The sequence below is a fragment of the Pempheris klunzingeri genome, chromosome 12 (assembly GCF_042242105.1).
Source record: "Pempheris klunzingeri isolate RE-2024b chromosome 12, fPemKlu1.hap1, whole genome shotgun sequence".
Taxonomy (NCBI): Eukaryota; Metazoa; Chordata; class Actinopteri; order Acropomatiformes; family Pempheridae; genus Pempheris; species Pempheris klunzingeri.
In genome coordinates, this window is record NC_092023.1 from 22679664 (window position 1) to 22701553 (window position 21890).

Consider the following 21890-nt stretch of genomic DNA (forward strand, 5'->3'; position numbering starts at 1 on the left):
TGTTCTGTTTCGCGCTCGTCAGGACGAAACCACTGTCGCTAAAATGGGGTGGTTTGGTGTGATTAGAGCGGAGGTAGTGTTGTATTTTAGAAGAAAATACGAACATCACAGTACATGTAAGAGACTTAGTTATTAGATAGGAGCGGAGTGAGTGAATTATTTATAGACACCAGGGCATTTTATGTACAGAGAAAACAGTTTCAGCACACGGGCATCCCTCTGAGGGGAAATATGTGTCACACCTCATCTAATATTTCCCGCGAGTGTGTGTTAGCCCCGGTTTGTCCCCACCTCTGTGTAATACAGTTCATAGTCCGCACCTGACATGTCTGTTGTGTAAGCATTTTCTCTGGTTTAAGAAAGTTAGAGGAATTATTACTTACAACTTTCTTAAACCAGAGAAAATGCTTAAACAAGAGCACTTTGTCATTTCTTAGAGGAATTATTGCTTACATTTTCTCTGGTTTAAGAAAGTTGTAAGAAATAATTCCTCTAAGAAATGACAAAGTGCTCTTAGTTTATCTCACAGGCAGTTAGATTCAGCAGGACAATAAAGGTATCAATAAAACCAAATCTTTGATAGCTGTTAGTCTCAGTTCATGAGCTGGAGCATGGTTCTGACTGACTGGAGATCTTTGACAAGATCTAATGCGTCCAGCATTAGATCCATTTCGAGTTCAAATTGAAAGTTTCAGTAATTGAATGTACAAAACAGTAAATAAAACACTCCATTACAGATAAAACTACTGTGTTTCAACTCTCACTGACACATGCAAGAACATGTTTAGCCACTAAGAGGCAGCAGAAACAAGCAGGACACCACAGCATCCATCACCCCTGCCTCTCTGGCAATAATGTCATGTACATTGACTTTACATATCAAAATGTAAATGTAAGATTCCCTAATACAGCTACACCTGACCTGTGCAGTCTCCTCATCACGGGCCGTAGGTCTATTGATCAGTCCAACTGTTGAGACTTTCTCTCTTTGGCCTCTGTTCCACATTGTTCAAGTGGCCTCAAGTGACTGTGAGCCGATGCCTCTGTCACTTCCTGCTTGTTGCCAACAGAGGTCCATGAAGATCCCAGGTGAACTCCTCTCCATGCTGCTCTATTAGCAGAACACATCTGAAGATGAATCCCTCCGTTATCTCTGCTTTATTTGTCCATGTGTAATGTGACACATTCTTTCTGCCCCTAACCCATTTTAATCTCCCCTCCTCTCCCCATTTGTGTCCCTTCTTTCTCCCATGCTGATTTTTCATTGGTCTTAACTTTGTCATCCCTTTACTTCCGCCCTCATGTCTTTTCTTTCATCTCGGCTTGCCTTTTTTCATTCTTTACTTTTTTTTTACCTTCTTTCTGTAATACATATCCACCTACCTACCTGCATACCTACTTTGTTTGCTTTTGTAATTTATAAGAGCAGCTTTAACAGTCACTTCCCTTGGGAGGAGAAAATATTCAAACTGTGTCCTTATCAAAGTGGTTGTGGTGCAGCCTCACTAGTCCCATCAGTCACACTCCTGCCTCAGATGATGTGCAGCAACAAACATGTACATTTTCATTTTCAGCATAACTGTGCTTCCCATTTGACTAAAGGTGCATTCCAAATGTGGGTAGAACACGTGATCGTCCCCACTGTGGACATTTTAGCGCTGGACCAACTGGCTCTTGTGTTTAAAGGTTCTGGGAAGTCTAATCAGATGACGGTCAGTTTGGTTCTCTTTGGTGATGCGTTCCATGCAACATTTAAGACGTCACGTCTTTAGAGAAGTGCTGACTGGAATGCTTCCTCTCTCTGACACTCTGGTGATTCTGGTCTGTTGCGCAGCCTGCTGGGACTGTGTGGGCTTCTCTGTGAAATCTCCTGACTTGTGTTCAGCAGAAACTGGGCCACTGTTGGCAGTTTAGGATTGAGGTTAACTAGCTAATGAGCGGCTTGCATATCCACAGACACATATCTATGGCCACTGTGTCGTGAGCCGACCTTCTACACAGCTGTGCAAAGGAGCACTGTTCTAACGCTGTTATCCGTGCAGCAAACACCAGCCCCAGAGGTCCTTTCAAACTAATTTCAGTTGCCTTTATTATGAAAACAAGAGAACATCGTATTTTAGATATGCAATTCTGTATTGAAATTACAGAGCAATTTGCAAAGAGACCCTATGTAACTGGCAGTAGATGTGCCAAATGAATGCAGAATAAATAATTCCAACAGGTTTCCTACACATCCCACCAAGAATCGCAGACAGGTCCCCTCATTTCATACAGTCCGGTAGTACAATATTTATTTTCAGTGTTACATGTTGAACAACAAAGTTACAGTTGTCTTCAGCCACAAATTTAATGCAAAGATAAAGAGTCAGGACTTCCCCAATAATGTGTTGAACACTACAGAGCTGGCAAATCAGATCTGATATAATATATACATAATGTTTATGTACATATACTCTTGCACTGGACTTTAGATGCTGGACTGACAGACAGTGCTGTGCAGAGGTTGGCGAGACAAATAAAAAACACCTTCGAATGGGGACAGACTGACAGACGCACGCCGATACAAACAGCAAAATAATCACTGAAGGACAAGAGAGAGAAAAAAGTCCATGCCAACAGAAACCTTAATGAAACCGATTGATCTACCAACCCCACTGTAGGAATGCAGAGAAAGACAGTTTCTCACACACACACACACACACACACACACACACACACACACACATTCCCATAAGTTCTCATGAACCTGCATTCAGAGGGCAAAATAAAAGAGTAGTCTCTGAGAGAGCTGAGATGGGGGTGGGGGGGTGTGGGGGTCTGGGCTGGGAGAATGATCGCTTGTCAGTAGAATTTGTCAATAACAGGACAGTATGACAAGAAGGATGCTTCATTTGTTTTTGGTAGTGCGACTAGTTTATTTACAGTACAAATACAGGCAACTTCGTCTTGTTCTCACACAGACATGTTGTCAATCATGTCTTCCCTGTCCTGTCCGGTTGTGGGGGGGCTTTGCTGGGACACAGTGGAGTTTGAGAGGGATGGTGGCCAGGCTGACAGGCCTGCAGAGTAAGGGGGCAGGGGGGGGGTTAAAGTGGAAGAAGTGGAAGAAATGGCTTCTCTCTCAGCAGCAGCCCCCTGATGAAGGCTTGACAGTAGTGCCAGGGGTCAGCTTCACGTTGGGCTTGTCCCCCCCTCCGGCTGTGGCCCCGGGGCCCATCCTCTTCTTGATTTCAGCAGCCATGGTCATAAAGGCCTGCTCCACATTGGTGGCATTCTTGGCACTGGTTTCCAAAAAGGGGATACCCAGAGAGTCTGCAAACTCCTGGAGTCAACAGAGGGGCACAGAGGGCAGCAGTTTAGGCATCTTCAGCTCTAAAGGTTCCACTTTTGTAAATAACATCACACAAATAACATCAGAACAAAATGACATGAAACTGAACAAACAATATGGTAATCTGTGACCTAATATAAAGATGGCAGGGGATGTGTGCATGTATGAGCCACTTTGGCTTCAGTCAACACAATTCAGGACAAAACGAAAATAGATCACTTCCCAGCACGTTATGTTCAATTTAAGCACCGACTAGAACTACAAGACTAAATTCTACCTACAGCAAGGTGAATAGCTTAATGCAAGGGCAGGGTTTTGAGTGAAAGCATCACAGAGTCAGAACGTGAAATCAGTGAGTAATGTCCTCAAACTCAAAGAAAAGAGAAAGGTTCCATGGCTACAGCACTCAGACTGCAGGAGGCACAAAGTCACGTGAAACTGATTTTGTGTACCTCGAAGCATCGTCATGATTGTACTTCCCTGGACCACGTTTGTGTCCATATTAAATAAGACATCTGTCAGTTATCTCCTACATGTCATACTAAAGCCAAGTCTAAAGCCAAGACCCTGCAAAGACTCTTATGAGCACGAAAGAGTTCCTATGCGACAGCCACACATTTCTTACCTTTGCTGTTGTGTAATCCACCACCTTCTTTGTCGTCAAGTCACACTTGTTCCCAACCAAGAGCTTGTTGACATTTTCACTGGCGTAGCGGTCGATCTCTTGTAGCCACTGTTTGACATTGTTGAAGGACTCCTGGCAAAGGAAGCAGATAAACATTAGCACTGAGCTACATCTGGTACAGGGCAGCATCAGCATTCACTAAGCCAAATTTAAGGCTTTTAATGCAATATGAATGTTTTTAAGGTTTTTGTCTCTTTTTTTAACAGAAAGCCAGTTTGAAACACTTCAAGGGAGCAAGTTAGAACACACTGCAGAGAGATGCTACAGCTGATCAACTTTCGAGCACTTCACAAACTTCCATCATGTTCTGAAGACAAATATGGGCGACTCTCTGGTGTCTCTACCTTTTTGTCGGCGCCCATGGTAAACAGGATAGAGCAGCTGCACAGCCAGTGTGAGCAGCGTTGCTCAGCTGCTGCTAGAGTTTTTAAACCCCACAGACATTTGTCTATTCTAAATCGTACATTTTAATCTTGTTGGTTGACAGTTAAGGATCAGTTAACAAGAATCAGTCAGCTAGAAGATTCTTGATTAGCATCCTTAATGCTGATGCATGACGTAGTGCGTGCTTGTAGATGTGAGCATAGAAGTGATTTACATAGATCAGTAGGTAGGTCAGTAGGTCAGTATTGGTCTTGTGTCCGACAGCATTATGGGTTGTCATAGGTGTGAAACGGTGTGACGGTGTACTGACCTGGTCTGTGACATCGTACACTACAATGATACCATGAGCACCCCTGTAGTAGCTGGATGTGATTGTACGAAACCTCTCCTGACCTGCCGTATCCCACTGTGGAAAGAAAAAGATCAAGTATTTAGTGCTTCCCAATAGAAGTGCATTCTTTAAATAAGTCTGAAAGCCATGAGAACAACGTCATGCAGCGCTCATGGTTCACCTCATTAATGCAGTCTTTCCATGCTTATTCATATTTATTAAAAAAAACAAAAGCCTGCTGATCAAAGTATTGTGTTTATTAAAGCCCTCTGTGCCACAGAGCTCCTTTGTTAAACTATTAAAAACACCAATGAGCCACAGTGATGTGTTCCTTCTTTACCACGAACACACACACTGTTGTTTGCCTTGATTTAATCACACAAACACCAAAACACTCAGTACAGCACCCAAGTGGATTAATCCACCACTGAAAACAGTACCCAACTAATGCCACATTTCCATCTGGAAATACTGCAGTGATCAGCAGTTTTAGGTAATATACTGAGTGATGGACTAACACATTGTTCATTTGGGTGTCGACTATAAGGAAAAAAACAGCAGACTTCTGCTTTAATGTTTCAAGTGGTACAGATCAGGCTTTCTTTGTGAGCCAAGGTTACTGAAGGACGTTGATGTGAAAGCACTGCAGTTCAAGTAAAGCTGGAGGTTACTCACAATCTGAAGCTTAATGGTCTTTCCATCGAGCTCTATGGTTCGTATTTTGAAGTCCACACCAATAGTGCTAATGTAACTTTCTGTGTATGTGTCATCCTGCAGAGAGAAACAGTCAGTTAGAAAGCTCATCCTGTTCACTTCCGGCTTCGCCACACACACACAAAATCAGTGCCATCAGTGCTAGTCAGTACTAACACTAACGGGAAGTAGCCACGGTGCTGATACATTCAAAGATTCAATAGTATACACACTGGAATGTTACACTATAGATGAATGAGGTACAGACAAGTTAATGGCTTAAGTTTGCATTTGTAAGAATCATGACCTGTTTAAAATAGATGTTTCTTATTCAGTTAATAAGAAACCCAATAAGACAGGTAGGATAGGTTGTTGTCCAACTCCAGACAGCTTTCAACAGTCTACATGAAATAACTGTGGAGTAAAATACTGAAAAACTAAATCCTGAGGGGAAAATGAAATTAATATTAAGATACTGTGATACTGAATGTGCTATTTTGGGGAAACTTACTGCAAATCGGAGAAGAAGGCAAGACTTTCCAACACCAGAGTCACCGATCAGGAGCAGCTTGAATAAATAGTCACTGAGGAAATGGTAAAAAAAAAAAAAACACTCTGGTTAAAAGACATTTAGGAATTGGTAACCAAGTGAGTTACAGATTATTCATGTGATTATATCAAAGGCTGACATAGAAAGGGCCTGGGCACACACAAGTCTGATTAAAGATTCAAACTGCTTATTCACAGCAGTGATGGACCCTTCGAAAACATTCTTTGATTCAATGTCAGTTTCAGTGTGATGCAAATATGCTCATCCGCATTAGTGGCATTACATCATTTGGCAGAGAGGCTGAAAGCTCTGCATTTTACACGGAGGGGAAACATCTAGACAATAAACGTCCTGAGCTCAGGCACATTTTCAGAAGAAAGGATCATGTGATTGGACATATGATGCCGGCTCAAAGGACCAAAGCAGAATAGAAGCCACATGCTGTACCACTCTACCTCTGAGTTTAGCCTTATACACATTTACTGAGCTGATAGAACAGCTCAACGGTTCATATTAGGGGTGGGGCAGTTAGCATTATTGGCACCAAATATCACTATTTTTATGAAAACATGCAGCCACTCGTAACAGACGTACTTGAAGTCATTCACTGTACTGTCATCTCCACACACGTTTTCTTCTTCTGCTCTATCAACTACCCACTTCAATCCAGTACCCCTAGTGGTGAATTACACTTTCGCAGCCTAATAAAAAAAAATCCAGTTAGGTACGATCCACTCAACTACTGAAGTACTGAGATGTTGATTATCATGTCCATCTTCCATGACTGATCTACAAGTCCGTCTGACATTACAATACATAATTGTGCACCCCTTCACCAGAGCTCACAGCAAACTGCTGGCAGAGTCTGCCGATCACCTGCCTATAAATTGGTGCACTTCTAGCTTCACATAGGAGTGGGTGCACTACTACTTGTGTAAATTTGTGTATTCGTTTTAATGTGTGTATTTTTTCTTTTTGCTATTGCGATTTCAATTTCTGTATTCATATATCCTGCCATGGCTGTTGCAAAACCTGAATTTCCCACATGGGTATCAATAAAGGATCATCTTATCTGGTGTGCAGATAATGTCACCAGGATGCTAGAGGCCGGCAGTCAGTTATGTAAGGTGGATTTTGAGTGCATATGTTGCAGTTATCAGAGGCTGCTCATCCTGGTGCAGGTTAAAAGTTAAGAAGTTAGTCTATGGCTGCACCATGGCCTAATGTAGAAATGCTAACACACACACACAAAAACTTAAATCATCCACAGCCACACCGGGAGGCCTTTGGCACATATGTGAAACCGAAAGTGAAGGTGATTTCTGGAGGGATGGCAGGGGGTTAAAACATGTGTGGTAGGAGTAGGAGGGGGAGTTTTGTTAGAAGAGGATAGAGTTTTAAAGCGTCCAATTGATAATTGTGTGTGTGTGTGTGTGTGTGTGTGTGTGTGTACACACATATAGATACATTTCTTGTATTTTTCATATGGCAATATATAACTGTAGAAAAAAGGATATTGTAATGTCAGTTTTTACCAGTATCACACAGCCCTACACACACAACAATGCAGAGAGACTTAGAACACAACAGACACCTACAGACACAGATATGTTCTTCAAAAATAAACTAAAGTCAGGGTCTATAATAATAATAATAATAATACTAATACTAATGAAGCACAAGTCAGCACACCTGTGTGGGACTTTGTGAAATGCAAAGCCATGTGAAGGTGCGAGGATCTTTCCTTTGACATTTGAGGCAACTCATCCAGGACGGATGATGCTTTGCTAGTGGCATCTGGATTTGGACAGTTGGACAATATGTTCTGTCTGTTGCTGTGTATGGCTTCATTGACATGCGCACATTCAGCCACAAGTAGATCAGGATGTCTTGGCAAAGGAAATGATGTGGACGGTCCCTTTGGGTGCATGAAATTCATTTCTGCCTGTTGCTGCTTCAGATCAACAGATGCCAGCATCTCTAACACGTGGCATAACCATTTCAAAGATTTAGGGCATTGCCTCCAACTGTGATCGATTCTTCTATTTGAGTTGAAGAGTGAAACATCTTCACAATAGCTAATGGAAAAGGACCACGAGATGGCATTTTGCTAAAATGGCTCTACCAAGCTGTAACCAAACTTCTGTTTTTTTAGTATGTCACCACTCGAATATGCTTCAGCTTGACAGTTCTTGATCCCCGGCTCCAGTCAGTCTAATGCTGAAGTGTCCTTGGGCAAGACACTGAACCCCCACTGGCTCCTGAAGCAAGCATAGCTTCAGTGTGTGAATGGTTGTGAAACTTAAGACTCCTCCTGTAACTTAGATTACTGTGTGGTTGAGTGAATGTAAAAGTACTTTGAGTAGTCAAAATGACATACAAATACGGACCATTTAAAACCTTTAGAAAGGCCCTCTAATGCCAGAGGAATAAAGGACAGTCAAAACAGCTCGGTTCCTTTTCAGCACGTTAGCCAGGCTGACACAGTGCCAGAACTCTATTGATCTTTGTATTCCTTTAGAACACAGAAACAATAACTTCATACAATAACTATTAGAGACGAGAATTTTTAAATAGCAATAATCTATTTGAGGATTTTCAGTCAGGTTTTAGAGCGAACCATAGCACAGAGACAGCACTGGTGAAGGTTACAAACCACCTCCTTATGGCATCAGACAGAGGACTTCTCTCTGGACTGGTCTTGTTTGATCTGAGTGCTGCGTTTGACACCATTGACCATCACATCCTGTTACAGAGACTGGAACAGTTCACTGGCATAAAAGGAACCACATTAAGCTGGTTTAAGTCCTATTTATCAGATTGATTTCAGTTTGTACATGTTAACAATGAGTCATCTGTCCACACTAAAGTTAGATATGGAGTTCTACAAGGTTCAGTGCTTGGACCGATATTATTTACCTTATATATGCTTCCTTTGGGTAATATTATCAGGAAACACTCCATTAATTTCCACTGTTATGCAGATGATACCCAATTATACTTATCAATAAAGCCTGATGAATCCAATCAGTTCACTAAACCTCAAGTCTGCCTTAAGGACATAAAGCTCTGGATGACCTGCAATTTTCTACTGCTAAACTCAGACAAAGGAATAAAGGGGCAGACACCCTCTCTACATGTAAGACTAGGCTTAAAACCTTCCCTTTTGATAAAGCCTATAGTTTAGGGCTGGCTCAGGCTTTGGACCAGCCCCTAGTTATGCTGCTATAGGCTCAGACTGCTGGGAGACTTCCCATGATGCACTGGGCTCCTCTCTCCTCCTCTTCCTCTCCATCCTTATCATGTCTCTTTAATATCTGTCACTAACTGGGTATCTTCCCCGGTGCCTTTCTGTGCTTTTCTCATGTCTCTGGTTCCTGTGGATCCTGGTCCTCCTGCTGTGGTTCTCTGGCTTCATGAATCACTACTGTGGATCGTCGGCCGCCGCCACTTTTTACTGATATTAGTAAAATATCACCCCCCGGTCAAACCCACACCCAACACGGACAGAAAACCGCCCACACCTGAGCCTGGTTCTGTTCGAGGTTTCTTCTTGTTAAAGGGGAGTTCTTCCTCCACTGTTTCCTAATATAACATCTGATGCTGCTCATGTGGGGATTCTTGAATCCTTAATGGAAAATGTCTTGAGATAAAACTTGGTATGAATTGGCGCTTTATAAATAAAGATTGATTGATTGATTGATTGATTGATTGATTGATTCCCACACAACAATCCACCTTACAACTATGAAACAGGGCAGGTCTAGACAGCCTGCAGCCAACATACAAGTCTACACTATGTGCTGCACAACTTAAAGTAAACCCATATAAAATTATCCAATGTAATAATAATAATTCGCTTCCCAAAAGCATAGACAGAGCAGCTCTACAAACTTCAAACAAACTGCTTTGATTGTCTGACAACCAGGCTACTGTTCATCCTTGTTCCGTTTCCTCCCTCTCCTACTGATCCTCTGCAGCTCCCTTAAACTTTATATATATGAAGAGGACAAACCACCTTGACGGCACCCATTGGTTTGTGGACTGCTGTTTTGAAGCCCTGAATTTGGCTTTATGGGCACCGCCATCTTGTTTTCATGGCCCTTACCGTCGTGTTTTTTTGGAGGCAGTAGCGACACTCTGGTCTATTCACCACAGTATCCACTTCAGCAGAAAAATCCAAAATGTGTCACGCCTAAGCAGGCAAAATAAATAATACAAATACTTTTGTTTCCATTTAAAGGACTTCTCCTGCTATGACTCCTAGATGTGAAACCCTAAGAAAAGACGTGGACTTCTTATGTTATTTATTAGGATATTGTGATACTCCTAGTTTGAGTAGTATACTGGTGTTCTGGTTACAAGTAAATCTCAGCAGCACAAAAACTTAGAAGCAGGTCTTATTCACACACATTAGTAATAACCCAAAACTAATAGTCAAGTATTGTAGTAACAACTGTACAGCTGTACTTGTACACACTGTACTGTACACATGGCAGCTGAGCCTGGTAGTCTGAGTATTATCCTGCCTCCCAGGACCGCCTATTCATCACAACTCTGACAGTGAAAGCAAGTTGATCAAAAACATGAGTTTGGAAAAAATCTGAAGTCCAAACTAAGTAAAGACTCAACTTATTCAATGTGCCAAGTTTCTCTTACCGCAAACTGGCAAATCCAATTACAATCACTCTCCTAACTCTGGTCTGTCCACTTCAGCAGAAGAATCCAAAATGTGTCATTGGTAAGAGTCTGCAGAATTTAGAGATTTCAGTACTTGTTTGTTTGTCAGGTTCAGCACACAGAGTTATGATCTGAACCATACTGAGGGGTAAAGATGCCACCTCTTCCTACACTGACTCGCCTGGAGGAGGTCTTGGACGTTGCCTTTGAATATCTAGCCTCAAACATCACTTTTTTTAAAGTATTGGCAAGATGAAAACAACTAGGCTGTACATTTTTTGATTCTGTAATAGTATTGTGTAACAGCTTGCAGTTACTCTGTGCTAAGGTGCACCCATTTATGAATGGACAACCACAGACAGAAAGCTGAAGAGACTGATTGCTTAATGCTGCTGTGGTGAAATCGAGGGCTTGTCGTATGGCATGTGACCTACACATGACTGAGAGGCTGTGGAGGGGCTGCTTCAGCATTACTTCACCGGATGACTGCAAACTGAGTCATGGTGAGCACCAGGTAAAGCCTAAAGCCTTTCACCTGGATGTAAACAACACATGTTTGTTAGTCAGTGGCAGTGAGGAAATACTGGCACCAGGGTCAGAGGTATCTGCCATAATGATCAAATAAAGGGAACCCTTACAGTCATATTCACTCGGATTTTACGAATTCACTTCGCTAGCGTTCATTCTAGCTGGTGTCGTTGACAATAATAAAACTGTTGAGAACAAAGACAGAGAGGCTTACGATCCAATTAGCAGTCAAACTGGAACTCGGTGCCATTGTCCTTTATTTGTCATGTCAGTGTGAAACGCGTCGACCCCGAACTACAACAGCATCCACACCAAAGTTCCAAATACATCGCTGTTCATAGTATCTCGGGCAGGCACAGGTGGACATTAAGGCTAGTGTCAGATGATGCTAGCTGCTAACTTAGCTCAACTGCTAACATTAAGTTGTTTGCCAGCGCTAACTTACTTGTTAGCATACGGCTAACCTTTGCTGACTGGTCGGATGCAACACAAACTTCCTCAGCATACTCACTATTCGGGATTCATGGCTGACTCGTTGTGTGGTGTAATCCTCTCAGGAGACGTCTCTTTTTTCCCTGTCTGCTGATAAACACCGCTGTTTAGTTACGCAACGGGGAGCGGTGGCTAGCTTACACTGCTTCCTAAACCACGGCCGGCTAGTTGTTTCTCGGTAAAAATCCAAAATGGCTGCAACTCCAACGAGGAAACAGCTAACATTAGCCAACTGGTTACTCTAGTCGGGAATAACAAAAATACGTGGTTCCGTTTTGTGACGGCCTTTTTTTTTTTAAAACAGCTTGTTGAGTCGTTGAACAGCCGCGCGCGGATAAACACAGGGTACGGTTAGATGTCTGGCTAATCGGCCAATCCTTCCTCTCCTCTCGGTCTGAGTGTGTGTGTCGTTACCGCAACAGCGACCTGTCAAGCCGGAGGAGGGATTACGTCATTTAGTGAAACGTGGCAAAGAGGAGTCAGCTTGTGTCCCGTGTCAGCCTCCACGCGCAACACACCACTTCCGGACACGGACTCCAACATAAACCTCAACGACGTGCATTTGGTGAAAGTAGCGCGTGCTCTGCAGCGAGGCTTTTATTTACAAAGAGAGCGCTTTTATTTCCGGCCGGACGCTGGTTCCACAGGACACAGCAGCCCCGAGCACAGAGGGTGACCGGCTGGGTCTGCTGGACCCCGTGGGTGCAGCCAGAAGTTTCATGTGGGTGTCATGAGTCATGCTTGTTGTCAGTGATCACTGATCAGCAGCTGTACACAGGCAGGCCAATAAAACAGACTGTGGGTTTCTTTTCAATGACAATAAGGATGAAATGGGCTTCCAGACATTCAGTGTCTCCATGCAGGTCACAGTAAACCTTTATTTTTCAATTCAGAAAAAAGAAGATTTCAAAGACCTTATGCAAAACTTAGATTTTCAAATACTTTAGACCGGATGTAATGAAAATAATAGAACTTCTTTTGTGAAATCTATGGTCTTATATATATATATATATATTTGACAGTGTGTACAGTGATTTAGGTTTAGTTTACAGACCATAGCAAAGTTACTACAGCTGACTGGGATGACCCGATCAGACGGATGATGGGTGGACAAGAGGAGAGGTGCAGGTCCGTTTACATGTATTTTAGTACATTCCTATGTGAATTGAACTGTACAGAAAGATACATTTGTGTTAAATGTTTATCGTCTCGCAACCCCACAACATACCAAACTAATAAGTTGACTTTGCGTTAAGTAATTACATTTCATTTAATTATAAATGCATTTTGATTTGTAAATGTCATAGGTGTCTAATCTGATAATTCATCATATGTAAAAGACCTAATTCACTTATATCTCATATCATACAGATGTCTTTGTAAAGCACTATGAGACACTCTGTTGTGATATTGGGCTATACAAATAAAATTGAATTGAATTGAATTGAATTGAATTGAATGTCTGTCGATTGAGTGATAAAATGGAGATAATATGTTCCTCCATCCATCCATTGTCTACACCACTTGTCCTTAAGGGTGGCAGTGGGGCTGGAGACTATCCCAGTGTCACAGCTGACACAAAGAGACAGACAACCACTCACACTCACACCTAAGTCACCAATTAACCTGCATGTCTTTGGACTGTGGGAGCAACCAGGAGGGAACCCACGCAAGCAGGAGGGGGAGAACATGCAAATGCATGCAAAGTCAAAAAGAGAGGCTCAAAGTTCAAACCTGGAACCTTCTTACTGTGAGGCACCAGTGCTAACCAGCGCACCCCTGATATCATCGTGTCGTTTAAAAGAATGCTGTGCTTCTCCACAAACACTGCTTTTGTAATTAGGTTCACTTAGAAGTTCACTTTACGGTTCTTTATTACAGATGTCTTTGCAACGGTCACTTAGGAAGCGACTAGTCTGATATTTGTGTATTTTGCTTAAAAACTCACAAAAGAATACGGCACTGTTAAAGCTTTTCAAATGAGTACGAGCCATTCGATTTTTGATAACAATGACGTATTTTAAACTATTGAATATCAAGTATGTCACTTAAATGTGATGAAACAAATGTTTTCAGTCTTTTCGGTAACTCTCTGTATGTAAGTGATGGAATGAAAAAACCCTCTGGTGGAACACTGGACTGAATATCATATTGCCTGTATTGCTGTATACTGTTTGTTTATTGTTCAATAAAATACCGAACAAGAATTAGAAGAAGAATTGATATATATATACGGAAGGAGCAGTGGACGCTTCCTCTCACTGCAGCTGAGGACTGGGTGGTACAGAGGATCCTTTGTCCCCAGAGCCATCAGACATCTATCGATCTATGTTTGCCAACCACTGTCTTATTCGGTTTAGTGTGCATTTTCCGTTTTATTTTGTTTCAGGGGCTTCTTGTGCTAGAGGGGGGGCTGAGTTATAGAGTAGCCACCCTGCATGTATGCTCCATTGTGTGGTTTGGTCAACATAGCTTCCTGTTAATAAGCTAATATGAGTATAACATTTGGGATTTGGGATTAATTATATATCCCCCCTTTATTATGGTAAAAAGTAGATCTCATTTAAAGACAAAGATTATGAACATTTCCAGTGGTGACTTTGCTTATTGAGCTACAACTTGCTTCATTCATGCAGTCAATGGCACTGGGGAGGCGTAGTATTAATATTAAGATAAGGTAATGTTAAAGACATTGTTGTTTAACACTCTGGATGTTATATCACAGCCAAGCCTGACTTGATGTTGCTGTGAGGTGTAACTGCAGAGGAGTCCAGTGTCATGTGACATGTCCAACAAGGACGGCTCTTTGTTCTGATGCAAACAATGCAAGTGGAAGTCCCTCCCGCCACAGGTTTATGAAATGTTGTTTGCGCTCACCTTCTCACAGAAATGCTGCTTTTTCTACTTCAGTGACATTGTTGATTTGAACGAAACCCTTCGGCCATTCTTTGTAATTCCCCTTTCGTGGGAACCAGAACCAGCCGGCTGCTGACTCGGCAAACACAGTCACCACTGATTGCACATAATGTTTTCATATGGAACCGTCATTACATTGTTGTTCCTATCTCTACTTGGCATAGGAGGCCCCCTCCAATCAAGAATCAAGAATCAAGAAGACTTTATTGTCACATGTTCAGCAGTTACATGAAATTCTTGTGTCTCTGGTACTGCTAACAGTATCGTTAAAGAAAAACACACCAGCAAGTAAGTAATATAAAATAGGTATATACAACAACAACAAAAAAATGATAATAATAAATAAAATAAAATAAAATGTACAGCTAAATAGATAATAGATAAATAGAGGTGCAAAATTGGGCAGTGCAAAATTGTTTGTCTCCATTTAAGACACACGGGGTGTCTCTTCAGGGATATCATCATGAGGCACAGCATTCCATATCACTTATACAGTATGGGTTTGTTCACTGGGAGAAGCACCGTTTTCGTGACAACTTCTTCTTTGTTCAGTTTGGACTATGGCTTCACTTTCAGAATGACTGCATTTGCTCCTCGTCAACGTATATTCTGCCCTATTCCCTTTTCCCTACCTTCTACCAGCCTCTTTTGAATGGTCCACCTTCACCACACTATGCTCTGTCACACCAGTGATTAAGCATTGAAGGACTCCAACAGACTAAGAGTTTTGATATTGTCAGCATTGTCTTTTCCCTGCCTTGATGCAGAATGGTCCTTGTGCAGTTAGTTTCATAATTTGCCCCTGTCAGTCCTTGCATGACATCGCTGACTGTTGTAGTCTTGGTAAAAACCAACACCAAACGTTGGGTTTCAGACATACCCCTTCCATCTGTCATCCCCCCAGTTGTTTTCATACCTGTATGAGGGCTTGTTCTATTAGAAGTTCAGTAAGTGTAACGGTGGAGGAGGTGGATAGGGCATGGAAAGGAAAGACTTAAGGGATTGTTTTCCAGCACTTATTTGTTCCTGCAGAAGACATATAACCCATTAAATGCCTTCTGGTCTCTTTTCAGCTGCACCTCTGCTCCCCTCAGCAATGCAAACAATGCAAACCGGCAGTGTGAGGGAGGTGGAGCTATGTAAGGTGCAAAGGGCACTACGGAGGCTTAGGAGGCACAAAAAGGGTAGTATGCAGCTATGTAATTTCCACAGGAAACATTTATAAAAGAAATAACAGTAAATACATACAGTCTTTTTTGTCCTGCTTTCCTACTATTGCTTTATTTTTTCTATTCAGGCCTATGTTGCTGCTGTAACATGCACATTTCCCCCCCAGATGGGGATCAATAAAAAGTCTTTATCTACAAATAATTCATTTGAGATAAAATTCGAAATAAAGATTAATTAAGTGCGTTTTTAACTCTACACTCATCCCTGCTGAATTTTATTGAAAGTGAGCATCAACTACATAGTAAGAACTACAGAAAGCACTTTTTGTGCATCAGACATACCACAGTGCCTGGGTGAGGTCCGATCAACAGTGTGTGCCAGATATGTATTGTGTCGAGACCAGGGTCTGGCTATGTCACATGTACTGGGCCATCCAAAGTGGTCACAGGGTTAGAGTCATGCTCGGCACGTCAGCAACATCTGCCTCTGACTGACCGTGTAATCCATTCTATGGTTCTTCACAGTCCAAAGGTCCCTGCCGCTGTAAAAACTGAGTAGTTCCTTGAAGAACCTTCAGGTTACTCCAAGAACTTGGGCGTTCCTCGATGTTCTTGGAGGTGCCTGCAAGAACCTTTAGGATTCCTCAGTATGAACTGGTTCCTGAAAGAACCCATTTGAACTAAGGTTCTTAGAGGATCTTTATGCTACTATATTTGGATATATGTATCCGTGCTAATAACCATTGCAGTTTTGTGTTTTTGTTGGATCAACTAGCCAGTAGCGTCAGTCTCATAGAGGCCATGCTTTTCACCGTCAGTCCAGCTATCATCAGGACGGATGCACTCATCTCCTGTCCTTGTTGGTCACAAAGCTGAGAGATGCCACACATAGCGCCATGTGTCCCTAGTAGCTGTGGACTGATCGTACGGGGCCGAGCCAGCTGTGAAGGAAGAGATGGGACCTTATCAGTTTCCATGGAGACGGATGGGGACTGTGTTAAGCTTATGCTAGCTAAAGACGTTATAACTTCAAAAGCTGAGTTTGGTTTAAATAAAAATGGCGTGATAGCCTTTACGCGCTTAGTCGCCCAAAAAAAAACAGACGTCAAGCTAACTCACTAATGGTATTACTTAACTAGCCCTCTAACTAGCCAGTCAAGTCTCAAGTCACTTAGGTAATGTTTCTGTGTCTGGATGGATGGATGAAATCCTGCCTTTGCTTTGCCTTGTATAGAACCCATATATATAGAAAGCACATAGACTTAGTGTCCATCTGACTCTGAGCGCCTCTTGGATTATAATGAAGAGGATGATTTAGATGTTACTCATGAGCTCCCTAAACTTAATGTTGTAGAATCTGCGAGCCACAAAACAGAAGTGAAGTCACACTAGTCATCAATGTTTCGGCTCTCCTCGTTGTTTTCAACTCCAACAGTTTTCACAGCCCTGCCCACAGATCAAAGTGCAGGTCCCAGATCATACAAGTCTTGTTTGACACAATTTGTACGTACACATGGTAAGTTTATTGTAAGAGCCATTTCTGTGCATGTGTTTCATTTGTTTTGCTTTAGATTCCTTTGTTTATTTTTGCCGTGAGCTTCCCACCACTTGGGGCATCCCCGCTTGTGAGAGGGCATATAATCAGCCAGGTGATGCACCCAGGTGTGGCTGATGAAGAGAGGCAAACGGTTTTAGACCGTGTCGTGACGTGGAGTGGTGTCAGGTTTGTTTGTTTAAATCAGAATTGGTAATCTGTTAATGGAAACTGGAACCGAAGAACAAAAGCAATAAACAGCACCATATTGTGGATCAAGCAGTGGAGTGGACAGGTAATTTACACGCGTCAAAACATCCTCAACATATGCTACCAGGTGCCCCTGATCGATTGGCAAAAGGGGTCACTACATTTATCCTGAGTGAATGTTTCTGTAATGGGTTTCCTCTGCATTCATTCAGTCATGGGGGGACCACCAGGGAACTACATTAGGCCCACAGCAAAGGAAAGTGGAGAACTAAACAGAACTGCATGATGTACTGCAGGTCAGCGTCTATCAGAAGTCCATCCAAGCCCACAGTGCTAGTTTTATTCAATATATAACATTTACAGAGAAATTCTGCGACTTTATCAATTAGTCACTTAAATGATATGTTCTGTGTTTCATTTCAAAGGAGCCCAACCAGTATGCAGTACCATGACGTTTGTGCTCCTGCTGTGTCTTAACATCCTTTCCTCCGCCATCACACAGGACAGGATATGTAAGTAAATTGTTAAAAGCATGCTCTTCACACTGAATGGTTCCACTTCTATTGGCGTGTAGCTTAATGTGGCGTGTGTAAGACTAAAGCCATTTCTTTGTACCGTCTTTCACAGGAGTCTTGGCTGAGAATGCTTAAGAATAAATTCACAAAGGGGCAAATCCCACTTGTCCTGTCCTGAGGGAGAGTATCAGAGACAGAAGCATGGCAAAAAGAGGCTGTCAGTGTCTTCAGCAAAAAGGGAAGTCATCTCAAACAACCAAGCAGCAAAGACAGAAAGACGTAGTGAGTGTTGATTATTCCACAAGCAAGTCAGCAGCTAAGTCTCTTCACAAGTGGACATTACAATATTGAATAACCTGCGATGAAATTCAACCTGTACTTTCCTGTGCCACAGCTCTGCAATGTCTGCTATCAAGGTAACCACCCCAAAGGCCTGCAAAACAAAAAAACAACCATAATCAGTTTGTTTTTTGTTCTTGCCCAATTCCTTTTGTCATGATTTGTTTTTGAATTGATTTGGTTTTTGGGGTTCTCCGATGGTCCTATTTTGCTTTTTGCCAGTGGGCAGACTGGAAGCAGATGTGAAGTGTAGCAAATTCAAATTAAAAGCCTAGAGGGTCGAATTGCCATTGTACCATAGAGCAAGCACAGGATCTACACCACGGTAACAGATAGATGGATAGATTTATATCATGGTACATTATCAACACACTTATTGAATTATTTAACATACAGGGAGATGTATACTTACAAATGAGAACTTGAGTGGAAACTGTCCTGCTGTCTGTCAGTTCAGGCCTTTGCTTTCTGTGGTCCCTATCCAATTTCAAACCAGGAATGATTTAGACAAAATAAAGTATTTGGCCATTTTTATATTTAATTCCTCACAGATTTGTTACAGCTGCTGAGGTGAATCACCTGAGACAAATATCATCACCTCTCCTTTAGCGTTGTGCTCAAGCCAAAAAGTTCAAATCTGTCATGTAAACTTTTGAAGACAATGTTCCAGAATCACCCCTTTAGTTCACTTTAGCGTTGTTAGAATGCACAGGTAAACGCTCTCTACAAAAGACTGCACAAAGGATGGATGCACAAAGATTGGACATTTTCAATGACTCATTGATTCATTGAAGAGTTTAGTGTAGACCTGTTCTTTATGGAGAGCGTCTGGAGATAACACTTTTATGAACTGATGTTGTATAAAGATTGATTGGTTGATTTTTCTTTCTTCCAACTCCAATGGCATTTGTATGATCTTTCATTCAATGCTAGGAAGATAAACCAAGGGAAGCTGATGTTAGATGTTGAATTAGCAGTTAGGAAGCTAAATCTGCAGACACAGCTGGTCCCTCATTGCTCAGGCATGATGTTCCATCCCTTTAACCCGCCCAGCGAAGGAAACTGTAATGTGCTGACTGTGCCTTCCTGCGTGTGCTGATTGTACCTCCTTCATGTGATAGTACCGGTTATATGTAACTACATGTTCCTCCTAGCACTGGTTTGAGCTGAGTCTACTACCCCAGCTGCACTCACAAGATAAGCTGTTTTGGTGTACATCATGATGATTCACCCCACGCACTGTGTGGTATAAATATCCTGTGTGGAACTCTCTGGAGCTCACACTTCTACAGAGACCACCGTCTCTGTGCCAACTGTTCGCTCCTCTGGTACAAGAACAAAAAGACAAAAGACAACTTTGGTGCTCTCAGTCCCTCCGTTATTAGATTTTTCCATGACAAATCCATGACTTGTCATGCAAGTAAAAGCTTCCATAGAGCTACATAGGGCAACATGTGACTGTCACAAGGTTTGGATTTGGAGCTCCACTGTGGAGAAACCTGAGGTGTTAAACACTGCATTCTTTTTCAAGTTATTATCTCTGTTGCTCTCTCAGGTTTCCCCATCTGACCCTCTGACAGAGTTGGGTCATCGTGGGTGCACCCCTGCGGAAACACCTCCAGAACTGTAGGACAAAGCCTGTTGCTAAACCTGTCCATTTTTCGCTGTTAAAGAGTACAGATCTGATGGGATTACAAGACCAAACCAGGGACATTCAACACTCTGGCCAAAGCCATGACATCATCAGTGTGGGACTGTGGAACTCCCTGCGTTCCAGACTGAATACATTTCTTTTTACTTTAGTAAATACTGCAGCTGCCCTCACAGAGTACATACTCTCTATACACTCCACAGACAACTGGGACATACTTCTTCAACATGACCCTTGAACTTTGCTCATGTGATCGTCGCAGTCCGTAGTGCTAAATTTGAATATTATTGAAAAAGTGTTGCCTTGGAGGCCATTCGCCTATTTTTCATTTTCAACTCTGCACTATTGGCTGCCAGGAGAGCTGCACTAGCTCTCCTGGTGTTCTCTCCTCCCATGTCTCCTCTCTGTTTCGGTCATTGTAGTTTCCCTGCATGCACTAATGTCACTGCAGGAAATATCGTGGGCCATATAAGCAGCAAAACCTTAAACTGTGTTACAAACATGACAGAAATGAAACGAAGTAACAGGCTACTGAAATAAAATGTTTTTGACAGCTGTTATGGAGCGTAGGATTCATCATAAGGACAGACTTTACTCCAAACGATGTCACTTTATAAGCCAGGACTGTGCGTGTGACCTTTTGGATGTGCAGAGGAACAGAATATTAATTAACATTAGATCCTGTTGGCGTGTCTGCAGATTTAAATAATCAATGATGTTACGCTGCTATGGCTCATGCGTACGGCGTCTGAAGAGAGATGCACTTGTTTCTGCTGCAGGTATTTCACCACCTGCTACCCATTCACTATTTATCAGAATGTTCATTTGTATGACCGGATTAACTCACAAATCTAACTGCAATCTGCACATAAGTCCTGTCTGCATAAAGCAGCTGTCTGAGTGCACATTCTCATCAGCCTGCTTTGGGTCCTGCTGTCACTCTTTGGATACACTAACAAAACTGTAACCTGAATTTTTTTTTTTAATATAATCGTTTCCTTCAGCCTAAGATTAAACTTACAGGAGACCCCACCCCTAATTGTAACTTTACACCTAAACCTCAGACAGAGTTGCAACGTAAATGTCTCAGTTATGAACATCTCTTCCAGCTCATCCATGATAGCATGGGGGGGGGGGGCATCTCATGCTGCTGTGGCTTTGTGCTCATATGTTGTAATAGTAATCTGATCCTGTGGTGAAAGTTCCTCTTCCTCTCCATCATTATGTCTCATGTCAGCCAAATGTCTGCCTCTAACTTGCTATCTTCCCCGGAGCCTTTCTGTGCTTTCTCATCTCTCAGGTTCCTGTTGATCCTGTGGATCCTGGTCCTGGTCCTGGTCCTGGCCCTGCTGATGTGGTTCTCTGGTTCCTGTGGGTCCTGGTCCCGGTCCCGCTAATGTGGTTCTCTGGTTCCTGTGGATCCTGGTCCTGGTTCTGCTGATGTGGTTCCCTGGTTCCTATGGATCCTGGTCCTGGTCCCGCTGATGGAGAACCGCTGGTTCTCCATCAGCCAATGGATGTGCGTCTGTCCAAGGCTACAGCCTGTCCGTCCTCGGGAGCTGGATCTCTCCTTCACTGTGGTGCTCCCGGAGGTTTCTCTTTTCCCACTGGGTTTTTTGAGTTTTTCCTTCCTGAAGAAGGAGGGTCATAAAGGGCAGGTGATGCCTCGGACTGATCCATCGGACTGATCCATTGGCCTCATCGACTGCTGGACTCTTTATTAGATTGTTCGCTTACACTTGTTTATTTCAGTGAACTTTGTAAAGCACTATGAGACACTCTGTTGTGATATTGGGCTATACAAAATAAATTGAATTGAATTGAATAGTATGAAAGAAAAAAAACAACAGATCAATGTATGCGGGGAAAAAAAGTTCTTATT

At 42.4% G+C, this 21890-nt stretch overlaps 1 protein-coding gene across 1 annotated transcript; it reads right to left on the reverse strand.

Moving 5' to 3' along the window:
* Nucleotides 1-2071: 2071 nt before the first annotated feature.
* On the reverse strand, nucleotides 2072-11980 carry LOC139210558 (ras-related protein ORAB-1-like). The gene is made up of 6 exons (XM_070840605.1): nucleotides 11694-11980; nucleotides 5936-6008; nucleotides 5407-5502; nucleotides 4711-4806; nucleotides 3957-4088; nucleotides 2072-3322 (listed from the first exon to the last, which is right to left on the reverse strand). Exons 1-6 carry the CDS (start codon nucleotides 11705-11707, stop codon nucleotides 3122-3124), a joined length of 612 nt encoding a protein of 203 aa, XP_070696706.1. The 5' UTR covers nucleotides 11708-11980; the 3' UTR covers nucleotides 2072-3121.
* Between the last annotated feature and the right edge of the window lie 9910 nt (nucleotides 11981-21890).